This window comes from Mesoplodon bidens (genome assembly GCF_964165515.1).
Source record: "Mesoplodon bidens genome assembly, chromosome: X".
NCBI lineage: Eukaryota > Metazoa > Chordata > Mammalia > Artiodactyla > Ziphiidae > Mesoplodon > Mesoplodon bidens.
In genome coordinates, this window is record NC_138163.1 from 136,934,197 (window position 1) to 136,955,250 (window position 21,054).

Below are 21,054 nucleotides of genomic sequence, written 5' to 3' on the forward strand. Positions count from 1 at the left end.
TCCAGATATGGCACCTTTTACGTATTCAACCAGCTATTTAATTAGTTATTGTTAAGAGTGTAATGGACACGAGAAAATCCCATTACCAACAACAAAAGCCAGGTCTTTCACAATCAACCAACCCTCTTGCTTTCTTCACCATAACCCTGCAATCTAGGTCAACTATCCCTTTTTCTTTCTTTTTAATGTAGATTTATTGCATATGTATGCTTACTAATTAATTTGATTCTACTTACCTTTAAGTTTATGAAAAGGATATCCTGCCATACTAATCTCTTGGCAGTTTTTTTCACTGCCAAGTTGTTTTCAGTTTTTAAGGTTGATCTTTAACATGTACATCTCAGTAATTAATTTATTTTGATAGCTGTATACGACTTCATTATGTGTATGCATCTGCTCTTCCACTGATAGACATTTTGTTGGTTTCAAGGTCTTGCTAATTTGAGCTGTGCTATTATAAAACTTGCTTGTCTGTGGTTTTTGCAATACACATGCAATAGCTTCTCTTGGGTTGCCCAGGAGTGTAATTGAGTGATCATCAGCTGTGTGAGTGGTTGGTTGTTTACAGGTGATGTCTGGCCCTTTTCCCGAGTCATTGCATCAATTTACAGCCCCACCAGCAATGAATAAAAGCTTCTGTGGAGCCACCTACTCTCTGAGATGTAGCATGGTCGGACTTTCAGTTGTAGCCGAGAGAAAGGGTGTAAAATCACATGTGCTCTGGTCTTATTTTAGATATTTTTTTCCCTGATCATCAGTGATGCCAAACATCCCTTCATCTGTCTTTTAGAAATATGTGTTTCCTCATCTGCCCGTGCTTGTTCATAACTGTTGTTTATTTTTCTTTTGGTCTGTTTGTGCTATTTTTATTGATTTGTAGGAATTCACTCCCTGGTCTTCATTCTAATATTTTGTCGGTGAAAATATTTTTCTTCCACTTTGTAATGAGTCTCTTTTCTTTCTTTAAGATGTTTTTGATGAACACTGTCTTAATTTTTAGTAGAACTGAATATATCTTTTTTTTAAATAGTGAATGCATTGTGTGTTTTATTTAAGAAATGCTTTTCTAGTCTGTAGTTCTGGATTTATCTTTGATCTAACCTCTGATTTGTCCTCTCATGTCAGATGATGGTTTGAGGACTTCCTCACTTTCCCGGGCCTAATTCAGGTTTTGCTGGAGGGTAAAGCTGAAGCTTTGAGCTGGAAGCTCTCTTACCTGGGACTGAGCTTCCGGCCCCAGCTCCACATCTCTGACTCTGGGGGCAAACGTTGGTGCTGCATCCCAGCCCTTTGCCGCCCCCTGCAGGCAGCTGTAACTAGAGTTGCTGCATTAAATCAGCCAAATTGCATGCTGGGAAGCAGAGAGAAGGGTGTGGCCTGATGAATTTCCATTTGTTTCAGGTCTCAATAATTTCAGATAATTCTTATGCGGTTCCTGAATCCCCACCTCATACTTTCAGAACCTCACATAGTTACAGGGATAAACTATTCCTGCATCAAACATGTTGAATTCAGAAACAACATGCTCCGTGAAAAAAAGCCAGAGACAACACTTCATACTGTCGTTTATATGACGTTGTGGAAAAGAGAAAAATGGAAGGACAGAAATCAGATCACTGGGAGCAAGGGCAGGAAATGGATACAACAGGGCACAAGAGAACTATTCGTGGTGCTGGGAATATTCTATATCACAGTCACATCGGTGGTCACACAACTGCACACTTTGTTAAGGCAAATTACGTCTTAACCATCCAATTGTTCATTTAAAATTTACAAATTGTATTTTATATAAGTTCTGTTTTTAGATTTACCTCCATAAAGCTGACGAAAAAGTCAAGAGTTTACTGAGGAAAAAATGTATAATTTAACTCCCCAACGATCAAATTTTATGCAGCAGGCACCTAAAGAGGTGTGTTTAAGATCAGGTAGAGTGTTTGACCAGGTGTAGAAAAACGGCTCTGGTGTTCACATCTGCTGTGCGAGTTCTTTTTGGATAACATCCGAGGTTTGACCGCTTGTCTTGGATACTTTGGAGAGGCAGGTGGTCGTTGTACCTGGGTATTTGCTTCTCTCTTTCGTCTGTCATCATTTATATATCGTCAAATAAGCTGTTTGGAGAAATCCTTTTAGAAAGTGGACTTGGTTTTCATGTTCAGAAGCTAATGTTCATTTCAGAAGTCATTTGAAAATCATCTTTACCTTTCCATTAGTGGGAACTGACTCCTTGCTCTAACACAGTGGTTCTCAGCTGGGAGTCATTGAGGAGACACGGTGCTATCGGGAGACAATTTTGTTAGATATGATTGTGTGGGGATGGGGTGTGGATGCTACTGACATCTAGTGGGTGGAAGCCAGATCAGCTTCCCATGGTAGAGGAAGCTCCCCATGGCAAATTATCCCCAAATGTCAATAGCGCTGAGGTTGGTATAAATTTTAGTATAATTTAGTATAAATTTTAGTATAAAATTTATACTAAAGGAGTAGTTAAAAAACAAAAACAAAACATACGTTATAAATCCATTGGTTAATACTGTGAATGCTATATGTACCTTGCCTAGTTTGGGCACTTATTATCAACTGAAGGCCTGTACCTAATCTTTTCCAAGTATTACTTCAGAATAATCCTGGGAGGTAGTTTCTGTTACGATCTCTGTTTTGCAATGGGAAGATACGGGAACGCAGGGAAGGGAAGGAATTTGCCTGGGTGGCACATCCCTCGTTGCTCCTGTTGACATTTTAACACCAGGTTGGTTCCGAACTGATATTTTTCACCCCTTCTGGTCTTCAAACTACATCATTTCTCACAATCCCTTAGCATCTGAAGAGGCACATATGAAGTCATAACTTTATAATTTTTACAGTTACAGCTATCATTTCAGTTCATTATTTGGCAGGGAGGGAAAAATCTCTAGGGTAAAAAGTCTTTGATATGAAATTAACATTGATTAACACTGAACATGTGCACCTAATTCTCTGAAAACAGGAAGGGGCTTAGATCACTTTCATTTCTTTCATTGTTTGTAATGACATGGAGCAGTAATGCACTTAGTGAGATCCTGCTAATGTGACAGAGTGAGCCAGATCTCAGTGATCCCAGACTCCGCTCACCTCCTCTTACTCTGCATCAGTGACCCAGGTACACGTCTGCCGGTATGGTTTCTCTCAACTGAACACTTTTCCTAGCACGGTCCTCACATATGAAGAACAGTATGAATATCAATATGTCGAACATACATTTCTCCAGGATGACTGTGGTCTGTAATCATCCAAAAGGGTAGCTACTAATTATTTGCAGGAGAAGAAAAAGAAACGGATTCAGAGTTCTTTTTGAGTTGAGAAGTTGTTGCATTGTCACCAAGGACCTTCTCTACATGGTGCAACATCCAGAAGGACTGTAAGAAAAATGTTCCCACTAGGAATCCCACTTAAACACTAGGGGAACCCCATTTACCATCTTTGATATCCAATTCTTGTCCATCTGTGTCCCAGAGAAGCACAGATTGCTAAGAAAACAGAGCGCACAGAGCAAAGCAGGCTTGGCATTCCTTGTCTGGAACTCAACGTCAACCTTTTGTGTGAGCCTGTGAAGAGGGGTGGGCAGGAGAAGGTCCAGAATCAAGTGTGTGGAGAGAGGAGGGAAGGGAACGACCTTTGATTTCTGATTCCTGGAAGCACCCAAAGGCAATCAAAGGGCAGAATAGCCTCCAGCTGGTTCCTGTTAGCCACTATAGAAAATCGTGGAAGTAAACCAAAACGTTTTTGTTTTTTGTTTTGTTTTGGTGCTAGGGGACACTTTTTTTTTAGCCCCTGCAGATACAGAAGAGAAAAATATTAATTCCGACCTTAGTTACATTCATCAGTCTATTTCCCTTGGTCCCAGGGTATCACAGTGCTTCCCTCAAATTCTTCAACGTGTTTATCTTAATCTCTTGACTGTTGGTTCATCTTGTGTAAAGTGGCCAGTGAGCGATGATGAAAGGCAGTTTCTGGGTCTTCCTTCTGTTTGCTAACACTGAAGATAAAGGCTGTCAACTTTATTTGCTTTAGTTTCCCCTTGTGTTGAATTTTATTCACCTAAGTCTCATATTTTAGGAAATCTTAACAAGCAAGCAACGCGTGAGCTGCAAAGGTGTTTGGAAAAGGAGCTACTTCAAATACAATTCACGCACAGGCTGCCTTTGTCATGTAGTTTTGTAGTGAATAGTTTGAGAAGTGCTTAAAAGCTGGGAAAAAATTCATTTGAAGACAGCTGTGCTCGTTTCCCTAGTTTAGTTCAGTGGGACCGTAGTTAAAGAGGAAAGCTTTGCTGTGTTGAAGTCCACAGTGGAATTAGTCTAGCTGCTATTAATTGACAACGTTGCATGATTATCCCAGTCAGATTTAGGCCTTAAAGTTGACGTCCTCAAATTAGCTTATCAAACAGAGGATTCTGTCGACGGCCATCATGTTTTATTTAGATGGCCAGCATGTGGCGCTGTTTCCTGCTAAAAGTTGCCTTTTTCATTTTCAGAAACTTCTCCGAATAATGGTATTTACATGGCTCAGTGAAAATTTCCATGGGCTGAACAACATCAAAGAACAGCCCCACTTCAGTCTTTCAACAGAATAGAGCTTCAGTTTTCTGAGGAGCACCTGTGTAGGTTTCTTTTCATGTTTAGGAATGAAAATCCGAATAAAAGTCTGATTATGTGAGCTTCATTTTAAAAAGCCAAAAAAGTCTCATTTTACAAAATTTTAAATATGAATTTTACTGCACTATTTATCATTCATTTCCCATGAAAAGCAGGCCTTTCAGAAGTGAGAAATGAGGTTTTTAGTTAAAGTTATCTCATTTAAGATTTGGGATAAAATTATATAATTTACATTTCTTTTAACTTGCTTATGCTGCTCAAAATGTATGTTTGGGGGCAAACTGGTCATATTTTGGTCATGTCAAGAACCTGAAATACACAAGTTACTTTTTATATTTTAGTGTCCAGCATTTGGCTGTTACATAGTATTTCTTTTACGGCTATTTATATGTTTTTCAGTATCTACAGCTTGTCTATAAAATCAAATGTGAGAACCCTGACTCTTTCTGGTTGCTCATTGTTGTGTTGCTAACATTAAAATTTGTGTAAAATCAGTTAATTGCCTGGTCTTTGGGACAAGTGTTCAATTCTACTGACATTGAGCATTCTTTGAAACCATGGGGTTTTAAAAACCCAGTGTTCCTTGCATGGGCAGCAGCTGTTATGCTCAAAGACACTAAAATCAACAAAAGCCCTCAAATAAGCTACAGTTAAAATTTTCTGGGGCTGGGAGGGTAAAAGCATTTACATTTGAACATCACCATCACCATACAATTGATCCCTGAAACATAAACATGCACACACTCCTATACATTTTTTTAGTAAGCACTTAAATTTTAGTAATTATTGCAGGAACAGAATAAAACTTTAGTGATGACTTAATCTGGAACAGGCTCTTAGCATGACTGCAGAACAGGCACCAAACAACTTTAACACTAATTGATGGATTGATGGTGACTTTGGGGGAGGGAAGGGAAAAAGGGCAAGGAGACAAATTCTTGAAGCGTAGTAGTAGCTTGAAATTGGGATATCTGACAATTTGTATATTTTGCAGAAAAAAGTTTAAAATTTTCATTAAAATATTCTTCAGCACGCAAAAGTAACAGCAAACACATTTCTGATACTTGTTAGTAATAGCTTAGTAAACATAGAGGTAATTAAAAATAATACCTTTAAACCTGTGGATATACTGCAACTGAATGTTTATAATCTTGCTGAGGAGGAACATGTCTTGTAAACTACAATTATCTCCAAATAGGATATTTACATTGCAAGATGAAAAAAGCAAGCAGATGATTGCAAATGGATATGTGTGTCCTTTTCCAAAAAGCTGAGTGTATATTCAGTGACCCAATGCAAAAAGCTGTAATTTTCGTTTGTAAATGATTAAATTTGCCATCAGGAAACAGATTGGTACAGCGCCACAGAGGTCCACCCCATTCTTACCTGAAATCATATTACAAAGGATACAAATCTGATATTTAGACATGCAGTTCTTAACTGCATCCGAGCTCCCCATTTCACGCTTTTTTTTTCTTTTTTCTTTTTTTAAGAGCTCTCTCTATGTTCCCTGGATCATGCAGTTCAAAGCTGAGCAGACAAGAGTTAAGTCTGGAGGAGGGGGAAAGCCCAGTTGAAGAAGAGATCTGGAAGAGTCTGGCTACCAAATTCTGACAACTCCGCATGCAGATGTAGAGGTGAGTATGGGGCCAAGGCTCTAGCATGGCTCACTTTTCGTTTTTTCTCAAGATGTTAATTTTTAATTTTTAAAAATTAATTTTAATTTCTCTGGATGTTAACTGCAGTTTCTGAGAGAAGATGCATGTTATTGCATCATCCAATGAAAGCAATTAAAAGGAAACTGGGCCCCATATGTAAGTTCCCTGCCCTCACGTCACTGTCCCCTATAACCCATAACCAATGACCATGGACCACACTAGGTTTAAAACTCATAAATGCCATCGAATTAAAGTATTGGTCTTCTCCAGTTTTAGAGCAAGCTCTCAATTTGCTTTTCCAAGAGGGGAATGTCAGAGAAAGATTGTGCTTGCTTCCTTCACAGTTTATTCTTATTGAATGCAGCTGAAAACCCTTTAAAAAGACAAGCCGCTGGCCCCCCAAGTGAGTCTAAGAGTGTCTTGGCTAAATGTTTTGGAAAAAATATATCAATATGATTATTAAGAAGTAGATAGGTATGTCCAATCTATATCAACACACATACCTAAAAAAGGTACTTTAAACAAAATGAAGTCCTAGATGCTACTGAAATCAAAGTTTCCACTCCATTTTAAATGGGGCACAGGTTTTCTAAATCAGTTCTCTCTCAAACCTGTCCCTGGCTCACTTGCTCTAGGATCAGGTGTTTCGAAGCTGAGATTCCAGGGCTGCCTTACCTCAGATATGCTTACTTAGAATCTCTGCACGTGGCGTCTTGGAGTGCACCTTTAGCAAACCTCTCAGGGGCCTCTTATTCTCTGCTTAAGAAAAAAAAGGAGAAGAAACTGATAACCTAAATCAATTGCAAGGAAGAGCATAGCTAACTTTTTGGAAACTGGGAATGGGGGCCTTGTTTTGTGTTTCTTCTGTAACCTGACTGAGATGGACCACACATTCTGGTCCAACTGTGTTCATATACATAGAGATAAGAGTTAATTAAGGCCCTTTTCTACTCTCTTTAATAGGTGGGTGTTTTGTCTATTTAAGTCCCACTGAAGTCAATATGAGGTTCATTTCTTCTCCACATTCAGACCGTGAGGTCCAACTTGGCTTTGAGGAAAGACATACTAAGCGCTTTCTTACTAAGGCACCTGGACGAGTCCCACCCATTCATTTACCTGTCATTCCTTCCACACCTACTTCTGGTTCCCCTCTCATGTGGTTGGCCTTCAGGATCGTAGGGTATGGCTTACCCAGTCATGTCAAAAGTTAGGGAGTCTCTGTGCCAATTCAAAGGGTGAGCTGTGTAATAGATTGCGCATATGTGAGCAGAATAAAATAGTAGATTTTGACTGTTATTCTGACTTTACCAAAATGCTTTCCTTTTTAAAGTTACTTTAAAGTGCAATTCAAATAAACAACATGAAAAAAGCCAGATGTCTGTGATAATTCTAAAAGAAGCAAGCAATATAACCGCAAGTATTATTTTAACATATGCATAATAAAGCAGCCCTATATGTTTAATCCTAAGCTTTTTGTGCAACTCACTAGATGTTCTTTTGTGGCTTATCATAAAATGCATTTATTCATGGAAATGAATATGTTATGTAACCCATATAAGCAGAACACACGTCGCTTTTTAAAAAAATACAGTGATTCCTTTGAACATTTAAAAGCTGTTTTAAAAGCTCAGCATGCTTGTCCTTGTGACTTCACTTTCTAGAATATAAATTTCACGATATAACATGCAGAGTTATAAATCAAAGATACCATAAGAAAATATAGGCATGCATAATATCCTTGCCTTCATGAAGACCAGGTATTTGCTTAACTTTAAAACTCAAACCCTGTGGGAAGGATCCACTGCAGCTTTTGGAAATGTTTGTAGTAATTCCTGAATGAAACCGATAACATTCAGAAGACAATCCCGGTATTTAGGTGCCTCTCCTCCGTTAGTTGACCTAAGGCTCAATGCACCTTCCTGCTTGGGGTCACCACGGTGAGCTTCTTTGCGCTTAGTCAATACTGAGTATGTTTAACATTCTTTAAGAATATTTCCATCCACAGTTCTGAGCATCTTTTAAACAAACTTATGAGTTCATGTGAGCTCATGTCTAAATTTTTTATGTTTCCGGCTCACGTGTAGCACTGTAATGCTAAAACCTACAGGTGCCGCCGGCTCTGTAATTCGTGGGACCTAGGGCGAAATGAGAATTCGGAGGACGGTGTTGAAAATGAACGTCAGGGTTGTGACAGAAGAGCATTACACAAGGTATGGATCCTTCTGAGGTCACACACCCATCAGGCCAGCTCTGCCTACAGAACCTTTTGAACAAAACAACTCTGGTTTTTAAAACTCACTGGGAAACACGCTAAGCAATTAATTTTATTGGCCTTGCTGATTTAAACTCTATGAAGAAATATACATGTAAGATGATGTAAAAGAAACATGGGTATAATAGGATAACTGCAGATGCTTGTCTTTACCATTGAACAGGAAGACCTCAAAATCTCAGAGTGGAAAATCTGCAGAGTTTTAGGGGGACAGGTATGGAGGTTGGAAAAAGCCACGGGCTCTATGGGAAGAAGACTCCAGCTTTGCGCGGTATCTTCGAGCAGGTTGTGTGCATCTAGACGCTCCAGCTACGCTTAGTGGCGTATTTAGGGAGATAGTGCGTTTTGGAATGTGTGAGTGCAATTCTGTATGAGAATGTGGCAGTGCCAGTTCATGGGAGTATCAGTCAGTTGTCCCGCATCCGAATGAGTGTGCGTAAGTCTTTTGGACTCTGCTGCGTTACATAAATATCCCCAAGTTTGGAGCACAGCCTTCCTCACATCCCAGCCCCTCTGTAGGCTCTCCTACCGGCAGGGGGCTGGAGCACAGTCACTTCCCAGTGGAGCTCAGGGCAGTCCAGAGCTTTGTTAGGGGTGGTGTGGCGTAGATGCTGCTGCGTCTCTTCCTCTGGTGGGGCCCTGGCTGGGGCTGGAGAACGCGCGTGGTGAAGGAGCATTGGAAGAGAGTACAAGAGGGGACGGGGCAGCAATTTTGCTGCTGAAAAGGCCCAATCAGAAGACTTGGGGCAAAGACCAGGAGAAGAGTGTAGGAAAGGTTTGTGTTGAATTAGTCACTCAGGCTGGGCGGGTGGTGCTTCCTAGAACAACAGACACCTGAGGAAACTAGGGGTGTGGGTCTCTGTAATAAATGCTCCCAGCTGCGCGCTCAGATCGGTTTCCACGGGACAATAGGAAGGAGGGAAGGAAAGGCCTGGAGAAAGGTCTGAAATGGAGGGAGGAAGAAGAGAGGGAACGAGGGAGGGAGGGAGGAGGAGGGTCGTGTCGGTCAAACGTCCCCGCCTGGCCTCTGTCTCGCCGTATTACACCCACCACGGTCCTGTCACTTGGCTCCTTCCCACTCCTCGGGAAAAGGGAAATTCAGACAAGCGAAAGCGTGAGCGGAGCTGAGCGCGGGGTAGGAACCGGGGAGAAAGCCCACAGCGCAGGGGCGCTCCGCCCTTCCTTAGCCTGTTCCCATGCCCTTGTGGGTGCCGAGGCCCTGCTGCCCGAGACAGCGCCTCACATCCAGGCCCGGGCTTGCTCGCACCTGACGTTCACCTGGACGGCGGGGGGAGGTGGGGCAGGAAGGAGCGCGAGCGGACCGTGGGGGAAGCTGCGTGGGAGCGGACCACCTGGAGAGGGGCGCGCGGCGGCGCTCGGCCGGCCTCCCCCTGCGCCGGAGCTCGCGGCTCGCTGCCCCTCAGACCTGCCCACGGCCCTCCGCCCGCCCCCCGTCACTCACTTCCCTTCCAGCCAATGGCGCGGCCGCCTGTCACCCTCGCCCCGCCCCTGGAGGCAGAGCGGGGAGGGCCTTGGCGGGGAGGGCGCGGGGCCGGAGTTGAATGATTGAACTTTCCAGCGGAGTTGCGGCGGCCGCGAGGTTCCCGGCAGTGCGGCCCCGGCGCGGAGCTGGGAGCCTCGGCCAGCGCCCGGCGCCCGCGCCCCCGACCCGCAGCCATGGTGCCCGGGGCGCCCCTGACCCTCTGCCTCTGGCTGGCGGCCTCCGGGGGATGCCTGGCGGCCGGCTCCGGCGCGACGGCCGCCCGGCGGCTGGACGAGTCGCTGTCGGCCGGGAGCGTCCAGCGCGCCCGCTGCGCCTCCAGGTGCCTCAGCCTGCAGATCACGCGCATCTCCGCCTTCTTCCAGCACTCCCAGGTACGAACCGCCGCCCGCCCGGGTCCTCCCCGGCGCTGCGGGCCGCGGCGGGTGCGCACGGGGCGCGCGCCTCCCGGCCTCTCCGCCCAAACTTCTCGCCCAGCTCAGCCGGCAGATCCGGCTTTCCCTCCGCGTGGATTTTACAGTCTGGGTGCGCGAACCTTCTTTTCCAGCCCCCTCCCTGCCCCTGAAAGGAAAAAGAAGCCTGCGGCGTCTTTACCTAACTCCCTTCTTCCGAGGGGGAGACGAAAGGCGGTTTCTCGGGGAAGGGAGAGCCGTTTTGTGGCTTCCAAGGGTGGGAGTGTGGGTTTGTTAGTTGCCCGGGACTCCCGCGCGGGACTGCGGGCTGCTGGCGAGTCCCGCAAACTCCTGGGCGCTCCGGGCCCTCGGCGCGGCGGGCGCGGCGGGCACAGCGAGCGAGGCCGGGAGGCGCGCACCGCTGCGCCCGGGGACCCGCGCGACGAGCCCCGGCCCCGCAGGTGCCGGCGGGCGGACACTTTTGTCTCTTTCGAGCTTTGCTTTCCCCCTCGGCGGGCCGAGAGCTCGCGGCGCACCCTTCGAGCCCTGGGCGGGGCACTTGGGCCAAGCCGTGCGTTCCAGCGCGTTTGTGTTGGGGCCCGGGGAGGCGGTGGTGATGGTAGCTGTGCGCGCCCCAGTTCGGAGCCCCAGAGCTTCCAGGTCTCGCCAACGAATGGCGTGGGGAGTAAGGGAAGGGATGCAGGGGATACGGGACTCGGAGGCGCCGTGTTTGGATGCTCTGAGCGGACTCCCGGGGGCCAGTATCTCCCCCCAGCCCTCGTAGGTTCTGTCGGCTTGAGGGTAGGAGAGCTTGTTTGTGGGAGCGTGGGTGTTGGGTGTGTAGAAGGTTCAGAGAACGGCACGCTTTTGGTGCCGTGGATGGCCGGGATCCTGGGGCGGGGTCCGGGGGGAGGGAGGGCGCCACAGAGGGGAGGACTCCCGCAGGACTTGCTCAGGGACACTGGCTGAGGGTGGGCGCACGGGAACCGCTCCCAGCCCCGACCGAGGTGCGTCCCACAGCTGCCTTCCGCAGCTGACCCGAGTGCGCGCACTCTGGAACCATTCACGCAGATATTAACCGAATCCCTCTCGTCTGCCCTGGTTCTCGCCCGCCCTGGTTCTCGCCCTCTCGTTTCGGTCCTATCCTTAGTTGCTCACCTGTTCCAAAGTCCCAGCTTCTCGCCGCAGGGAAAACTGCGGAGGCCAGAAGGAGACCGGGGCTCCTGGGTGGGCTTCTAAGCCGAGCCCTCTGCCCTTGAGAAATAAACTGGGCGTCTCTTCCACTCGGGCGGGATACATGAGCCTTCCCAGAGGCCCTGGGCACTAAGCTGCGACAGGAGGCCATCGTAATGACCGTGGAGGTGGGGATGAATTTCCGAAGTCTGAAGCGATGTTCATTCTAGCGTGAGAACTCCTGAAACCTCGCGCCGAGGGGCAAGAGGAGAACTAAAAGTTGGGCTCTGCAGAGAGTGAACCAGCAGGCGAAGTTTGCATGCGCCTGAGTGCGTGCTTCTCTGTCTTCTCCAAGAAGCGACATCGGTGGGTGTCAGAGATCTCGGCGCGCTCTGCTGTCCTCGTGGGTCTTCAGGGAAAGGGAAAAGGCAGTGTGGTCTCGTGCGCTGAAATTACGCGGACATCCTGGAGAGGGCTCCTTCCCAGCCCGCTGGTTTCCAAACCGCCGGCCCTGCGCCCGCAGTCACTCTCCTTAGGAGACGCCACACTCTTGTGTCAACGACAACAGAAAACAAAACGAAACGGCAGCCTGTTCCCAGGGAGAAAGAGTATCTTTTCTTTTTCTTCTTCCCTTCCTTTCTTTCTCCTTTCTTTCTTTAAATGGAATTGTCAGTTGCTGTAATTTATTTGTTTTACAGTTTCAGCGGCTAAAGAAGCAGTTTAGATCGAGCCAATTCCCGTGAAAGGCTTTTCTTGTGGTCTCTTGGCATGATTTCTCTTCGGAAGAAAAACTGCTGACAGAATCCACATTGCCAGACAATCCTGATTACATTTTAATTAGCTGGGTGAAATAAGCTGCAAATTACTCAGTTAGGACTTAATAACTGCTGTTTTTGCAATCAATTGCAAAGCCATTCTTGGAGGTTTAACCCTCACCTGGTAATGCCTATCTGATTTATCTAAATTGCAGGGATTAAGCGTTCTTTAGATTTGAGAAGACAGAACCACACACTCCTCATAAAGCGTCAAGCTTCCCTGCCCCTCCCCCTTTTAAATAATTGGAAGGATGCGGAAGAATCAGCCTGCGGGCAACTCATTACGCCGCACGTGGGATTCATTAATAGGCGGGAGCGGCTGGGCTGGGGGAAGGGTTCGGAAGAGCCCCTTCTCTCAGGGTCACCCCGCCCACTTGTACAAATAAACCGGAGCAGAAGGCTGTTTCTGGAGCAGGTGCCGGTTCGCAACTTCTGCACAGCTCCCGGCCTCCCTTAAAGGAGCTGCTAGGGACAGTGACCTAGGGTAGCAGGCCTGCAGAGGAGGCTGGGATCCAAACGTCCCCGCCCCAGTTCTGCACACGCTCCGGTGCCTCCCGGCCTTGCAGCTCGAGGCTGGAGGTGGATGGAGCGCACGCGTGCCTCCCCATGTGTGGGGCTAGGTCGGCTTCACTCGTCAATCATGTGGCTGCCAGCCTTGCCTGATGGCACAGGGGACTCAGTCCTGATGCCTGGAAGTGGGGGTGGTGATGGGGATACTGGAGTATCTGTATCCTGAATGGTCTGCCCACGGCCCCCCGACCTGAAGGCGCTTAGCATTTCATACTGCAAGGGAGATGGATGCTGAACTGAATCATTGATTTCACCACCGAGGGCTGCCTCTCATTTGTGAAAAGCAGAAACGGCTAGCATCTCACAGGTTATCAGTACCCGGCTCCACGATGCCGTGCGCAGGGCATCGGGCACGTTGCCATTTCAAGTTCACATGTATCATGCGTGCACGTGGCTAAAAGCCTGGCAACGGAGGCAGCTGGGAAGGGCGTCCTTTCCTCAGTGAATGCAGCCGAGGTCCGAGCTGTGGGGTAAGGAGCAGGGAGGTGGGCTCTGCAGCCGGGCAGGTGGGCTCTGCGTCAGGCTGAGCCACATGGCAGATATGTAGCTTGGGGAAGATCACCTTCCTGAGCTTCCAGCCTCTCGTGTGTCCGGTAGGACACCTGCCCAGCAAGGTGGAGGTCATAAAACCTGTTGGGGATAATGAAAGCGATGATAATAAAGGGGTCACTGTTCTGGGGGTCTTACAAGTCTGTCTCATTTCATCCCCATCACCGTCATACAAAGAAGGTACCGTTGGTGTCCTCCTAGAGCTGATAAGGACCCGGGATGCTGAGACGCTAATAGACGCGGGACCTGGGTTTCCAGCAAGGACAGCTACAGGTTTGGGATTTGTTCTTATTTTTAGGATCTTATTGGTTAGTGGTTTAACTTACTTCAGAACCGGCTGCCTTTTTCTCAGGCCGCAGCACCAAATGGAAACGTGCCGTCCATTATTCAGACAGCAAGAAGTGTTGTCGAAGGAACTAAAGTATAAAGCTTGTTCTTTCTTCTGTGACCCGTCTCTCTTGGAATTTGCTATCCAATGCTGTTCTCGGTAAAGCATAATTTAAACATGAAGTCATTCGCATGGATTTCACTGTTCATCTTTCTCTTGTGCAGTGCCAGTGTTACACGCAAACATCAGAGCATTTCACTTGTATGTGGAATCACCAGCAGTACACAGTTTTGATGTCCTGGGTCATCCCTGGAGGGAAAAGCGGGGACCAGACTCAGGAAGGTGGGAAGGAGGAAGCGAGGACCCCCAAAGTGCCCTGTGTAGGGTGTGCCCAGTGGGTGCCCCACAAGGGGATCTTGCAGGACACGTGCAGACCGTCCTGGGCACTTGGGGTCTGGCGAGCGCATAACGCCTGCTCAGGCACGGCACTTGCCCAGTGCCCTGTTCTGCCAGCTGCTGGACCAGCGCACCACACTTTGTTCTAGCCGGATCCTCAGGAAGCTGAGCTAGGGCTCTCCCCCTCCTACGCTCAACCTATAGCAGATGGTCAGCCCCCAGGTGTGCTTAGATCTGCTTGCCAGATGCAATTAGCTACCTGCCTGAGGGATGGGCAATAGGCTTGTTCCCGTGGAGTCTTGGACTCCGGCTGGCCATCCACCAAACACAGTATGATGGTCGCAGCCTGGGCCGGGGACAGCCACTACGAAATTCTGGGACACATCCACGCATGCATGCGCCACCCTGACCCTCGTCGTGCTCACTCAGGCCCCTGCAGAGGGTAGAGGGTGACAGTGACTTGGGGGTGAGGAGGGGGAGGCTGGGAGGGTTGGGGTGCCAGTGGGCCAGGGAGTGGGCAGCCGAGACTCTTCCCCGGGGAGGAGGTGGGTGGGGAGAGGCCGCATCATGCATGCCAGAGCCTCCAGAACACGCTCCCATATCCCACCAGACCGCACATACGAAACACAAGCTCAAAGACACGGTCGTTGAGGATTTCAGTATGGCCATCTCGGCACCTTAACCCTCAGGTGCAGGGCCCTTCTGAGCGAGGGCCACGTGCGCTGGTCATTTGTCCCTGAGGCTGGCCCCGGTTTGGGTTTTTTAACCCTTGGAAGAGGTAGGTTAAGCCCACTTGTCCTGGCGGTTCTTCATAGTCTTGCATCGTGTTCAAGGGCGCAGTGCTGACGTGCTCACTTGGGAATAACCTGCCGTGCACTTGTTTTGTCAACCTCGCTAGGAGATTAAAGAAGAGGGGGACAGTGACAATGTGCCTGGAATAAGGTGTCTGTTTGGGTGACTCTCATTTAACTTGAGGGTGGCCTCCTCCTCTGTGCTCCTTGGGACCTTCAGGGTGGAGACTCTGCCTGTCTCGCTAGGTTCCGCTCATCCTGGCAGTGATGGAGCTGAGTCACAGAGCCTTTCCACTGAGTATTAGCAGACCTGCAACCTGCTCTTTCTCTGCCCGAGTTTTCTCAAAGGTGGCTCAGTAGAATTGGGCTTGAGGAAAAAGAGGAGCCCACGTGTCATAAAATAGGAAGAGTGCGTCCGTCTATTTCTTTGCCAGATTTTGGGACCAGAGGGGAAAAGTGGGTGGAATCTTGTTGGAAGATAAGTAGCAAGTTGCTGGCAGCCTTGGTCCTAGGGCTCTAGAATTTTATTAGTGTTAAGAGATTCCAGCTTAATGGGACATTATTCAGTCTCCAAACTACTGGTGATAGACTCGTTTAGGTAGCTGATTAGAGATCAGAGGCTTTTTTTCTAGCAGTAATTGGAAGCTGTTTGTTTTGGCAAAAGAGAGAAGTAAGCTGGTGATTAGCTCATTCTGCTTAGAAGACTAGCCTCTCCTCTCAGAAAAAGTAAACAAACAATTAGCGCATCAGAAACCTTTAGCAGCCACAGAACTGCCCCAGGCTTGCAGATTTTTGGAGGAGCGATTTTGTGGTGAACATACTCAGCTGTGGTGTGTCCGTTTGGCCTGCCGTGAGATTGAAGTTATATGCTAGAAAGTCTCTGGGAAGAGAGGCCATCCTCAAGTTTGACCTTTATTTTTCCTGGTCTGGGTCACTGGATCTCTAGCTGTGGTTCTAAGAATTTCTGAATTTGACCCAAACTAAATATTAGGTTATTCATGGCAAATTTTCATGTTTTTAATACAGCATTTCTCCTTGAACCATGATTTACAAGTGTATCTTATTGTGACTATTACAGAACATTAAGAAAACACATTAGAAAATACGGACTTATTTATTTGTGCACTGTACTATTAGAGGAGAAATATTTATATTTATATATCTATATGTTTATATATTGAGTATAGTATGTATTTATATATATTTCAATATATTATATTAATAAATACATACATGTATGTATGTTTGGAGACCTACATTTAAAAGTTAATGTTGTTTAAGCATTCCCACCTTAATAACCTCCCAACTTATAATTTTTTTAATGTTTTTTTTTAAAATAGATTCATCAGATTTCACTGTATAACCTACCTGAGTATGTTTCGGCAAATGGGCATAAAACTTTCAGGCTAGGTAAAGAAACTTATCAAAGTGTCAGTGGGCATTGCTTGTATTCACTCAGAAATGGAGAAGTTCCTACGTGTGACTTGCTATTGCCTTCCGGAAATCTGATTCTTACACGATTTTGAGGGTTGGGCTTGGGACAGTGATCAGTGAAGCGTATCTGTATTATTGAGAGACATTTTTTATATGAACAATAGTACTGGGGAAAATAGCAAACGCCCTGTTGGAGTGCTTTGTCACATTACCCCATAACTCATGCTGTTGGTGCAGTGTCTGAGCTTCAAGTCCTTTCGAGTGCTGAAGCCAGCCACCTTTCAACATTTCCACTCAGCCTGCCCTCCATATTTTGAAAGTATGTTGTCTATCAACATATGGCCTTTATTAAGTATGACCTAGTTTTTCCTCTTCACATTAATCAAAGATATCCATAACTCCTTCAAACCTCAGATCAGCGTGAGGTCGCCCACAGTACCACAGCAGACTGATAAAACTGACATTCTTGACATTTTAGCTATTTTTGTACTATCTATCTTAGGAGAACGTGTAATTTGTTTTGGATTCTCTGAATATTGGAAATGGGTCATAGACACCTATTCCTTCTCAGGAGACGCTGTTGGTGACTTTCTGTCCCTCACCCTGCCAGCCCCCTGGCTCCTGGATCGGCAGCTAATAGCTTACAGCTGCTCCCCCTGAGAGACTAACCTTTAGCCCCTGGGCACCATCTTGCCAGCAGGGCAGTGTACCCTCCTTCCCTGATGAGGGCAGATCATGGCCATTGGCTCACTGCTGGGGGATCCAGGAGGCCAGCCCTCTGCTGGGATCAACTCTGGTGCAATTTATGCTCCAAAGCATTGCACGGGGCCAGGCTTATCAGGTCTCTAGCCGAGACCACATGCCTACTCAGGTCCTCCTGCATCCTTCCCTCCCCTTCCACTGAGAGCTTCCCCCCGAGACATCACATTCACAGAAAGACCCCCTTTCAGCCTCAGCTTCCAGGAAACCCAACCTCAGACACCTACCTTCAGATACCTCATCTAATTCAACCCTTTTGTTTTGCAGATTAGACAGCTTGATGCTTATAGGAATGATTCATTCAAGCACATACAGATAATAGATAGTAGAAGTAAAGCTATAACCCAGCGTTCACAACTCTCAGCTCAGACTTTCCCCACTATCCCCTTTGCTGGTTTTCTTCTTATTTATTTTTTTAACTTAATTTTTATTTTACATTGGAGTATAGCTGATATACAGTGTTGTGTAGTTTCAGGCATACAGCAAAGTGAATCAGTTATACATATACATATATCCATTCTTTTTCAGATTCTTTTCCCGTATAGGTTATTACAGAACATTGAGTAGAGTTCCCTGTGCTCTACAGCAGGTCCTTGGTGATGATGGAGTTTATATACTGTATAGTGGTGTGTACATGTTCATCCCAAACTCCTAATTTATCCCTCCCCCTCCTGTCCCCTTTGGTAACCATAAGTTTGTTAGATTCTAAGTCTGTGAGTCTGTTTCTGTTTTGTAATCCACATTCCCTTTAAAAAAAAAGTGAGAGTTTATACAAATTAAAAAGAGAATCCTTCTAGACGAGGAAGCACGAAAGAGCCGGTACGTTTTCTGTTATTTGAATTTAGTTTCTCTCTCCTGGTGATTTCAGTAAAAAGTCTCAAATCTTCATCCTAAGACATAAGCACATCATGCGCCTTCATTGCCTGTGTGAAAAAATATATATAGTCGGCGCTCCGTGTGTTCTGGTTCTGCCTGGCCGCAGCTGGTTGAATCCGCCAGTGAGGAACCCGTGGATACAGAGGACCGGCTATACTCTTATTATAATATGGACCAGCTGTCCGTATTACATAACGGAGTTGAGGATCCGCAGATTTGGTATCCACAGGGGTCCTGGAACCAATCCCCCAAGGTCTCAAGGGATGATGGTGCTCTTAAAGCCAGCTTGAAATAGTTGTCTGGTAGGTGGACAGTAGGTGGGGTGAGGGGACATCATTAACCTCAGTACCCCTGGCAGGTCTAAGAGGATGGCAAAGAGGACCAGTTAGTTCAGATATTAACCAACTTTGCATTTACTCAGCAAGTGACCAGGCTGCCACATCCCCCAGGACCTCGAGTCCCCTCCATATCTTTAAAAATTATGCACATGGTTTCAAAATAGTGAGCGGAGGCATTTTCCCTGATGGTGATGGAGAAGGTTAGATAAAAGTGGTTACCCCTGATAGCCAATAAGTAAGGATAGATTTATGGAAGCAGTGTTATGGCTCATTTTAATGTAAATCTCAGACCGTAGATGCTGGGTCTGTTTCTCCCTTCAAACAAACAAACAAAAAAACCCCCACAAAAAACGCCACTTGAATCACTTCTACTTATTTCAGCTAATATATCGATGGATTGCTGCAATTTCAAAGAGGAGGTGGTAAAATCCCTACTCCTGGGGGATTTATAGTCTGGTAGGTGCTAAGACTTATAAACAGACCACTGCAGTCCACAAGGGAGGGCTCAGGGAGAGTTATTTGTGTGAGATCTCAGGCTTGTTGCTGTAGGGGACGTGTCCTAGGGGAGATGACACTTGAGCTGAGCCTCAAAAGCTGGGCTCTTCCAACATAGAACAGCCGACGTGAGTAAATGCAGAGTCTTGCAGGAATTCGGTCTGTCTGTTGGGGGCTCTCGGTGGCTCCTAATGGACGGGATGCAGCGTCAGCCCGCCCAGCCAGCAGCCAGGCCTTGGGAACTTGTTGGTAAGAGCTGTGACAAAACTCAAGTGCTTTGTTCTCCAGGACGGGTTGAGAGCAGGTCATCACACTTGGTGGTCACACTTGGTGGTGTCTTCCTGCTTCTTGCTGATCTGGTTGAACATCGGGCCACACTACCAGCTGCCCTCATGCTACTGAGTTGATCTCTGTGGAGATCCTCGCCAGCACCCCTAAGAAAGAGCCCCAGATGAACATAAAAAGGAGAGAAGGGGGCTGCCTCTCCCATCTCCCTGCCATCATGCTTTGGTTTACGGAAGGACCCCAGTTCCGATTGGTGGGGCTGGATCCTAAGTAAGAAACTCTCCTGAATCACTGAGCCACTGGTTAGAAGGTATTTAGCGTTCATCGCATTTTTTGCTGTCTTGGTGCTGAGAAAGTAGTTTCACATAATATATATCTATTTGACCTTCACAACAACTCTTTGAGGTCAGGAGTGTTATTTTATTTTTACAGATAAGACAGCTGAAGGTTGTGAGCTATTGGGAAGTGAGATAACCAAGTCTTCGTAGCAGAAACTCAAGCCCTGATTGTCATGTTCCCAAATATTTATACTAAATGATCTGCTTCTCAGCATGTTGACAGTGAGAGAAGACAGAGTGAAAATATCAGCTGTAATGTCATCGACAATCATGGAGTTTTTTGGGGGAAACGGACCTCCATGTCTCACTCTCTCTTTGCCTCTTGGAGGTACCACTGCATCACGAAGTGGCACAATTGTGGACGACTGAAAGGTTGCTGGTGTGATAGGAAAAACCCATTCAAAATAGCAGTCCATCAACGACACCCGCTGTGCATCTGTCTACTCCAATCCTTCTTCCAACCAATATGGATCTGTCACACACAGTTGTTTTTCAGGTAGCTTAGATTCTTGGGACCCAGCATCAGTGACACGTGCTTCCTGCCCACAAAAGAATTATTTTCTACTAGAGAGAGAGGGAGAGAGAGAGACAGACATTTACACAAATAGTTGCAAAGAATTGTTAAAGTGAAGAAAGTGTTATGATCATGAATCATCTTTTAAATCTTTACGGAGAATTGTTTAACACATTGCCATAATTTCTTAGATGAAGAACTTTTTTCCCCCGTATAAGTTGATTTTGTTGAGGTCCACCCAGAATCCCACTTGTCTAGCAAAATAGCGGAGTAGTATTGTGATCCTTGCAGGAATGTTTCACGAACAGCTGAACACCTTGATGCCATGGAGGATGAGTTTGTTGTCTGGAAATAACAGAGGTCTCAGGGCTTCACCCTTGACCTTCATTCTTGGCTGCCTTTGCTGTTTTGTGCAGTGGTGGGACACATTTGGAATATTTGCAAGTGGTGTTCATGGCTTGTAGGTATGTGACAGCTACTTCTAAGAACTCAGTGTGTCTTATAAGTTTGCTTGCTTTTGTTTTGGTTTTGGGAGAGAGAGAGTGTGTGTGTGTGTGTGTGTGTGTTTACATTTTATCATTCTTTCCATCATCTCTGTAAGATATAAAAGTTGGGCAATAAGGAATTCTGAGAAGAGAATTTAGAAAATTCTCAAGGCTGCACATGAAAAGAAAATGGTGATGAATTGGGGTTCTTTAATCCCCCAGAGTGCAAAAATCTATCCTCAGGGGAATCTGAGAAACAATGGCTCATCAAGAGGGAAGAAAAGCTCTTAATTCACATGCTATTTATCCTTTTGTTTTTTTTTAACATCTTTATTGGGCTATAATTGCTTTACAATGGTGTGTTAGTTTCTGCTGTATAACGAAGTGAATCAGCTATACATATACATATATCCCCATATCTCCTCCCTCTTGCGTCTCCCTCCCACCCTCCCTA

The 21,054-nt window shown here is 46.3% G+C and overlaps 1 protein-coding gene across 1 annotated transcript in view; it reads left to right on the forward strand.

The window, feature by feature from the left end:
• The first annotated feature begins 10,159 nt into the window (after positions 1 to 10,159).
• LOC308608491 (anosmin-1) overlaps positions 10,160 to 21,054 on the forward strand; it is a 195,574-nt gene continuing 184,679 nt past the window's right edge. Inside the window, exon 1 of the mRNA XM_081221646.1 lies at positions 10,160 to 10,436. Within this exon, the coding sequence (XP_081077772.1) occupies positions 10,239 to 10,436 (198 nt within the window). The 5' untranslated portion in view covers positions 10,160 to 10,238. The remainder of the gene's footprint in view (positions 10,437 to 21,054) is intronic.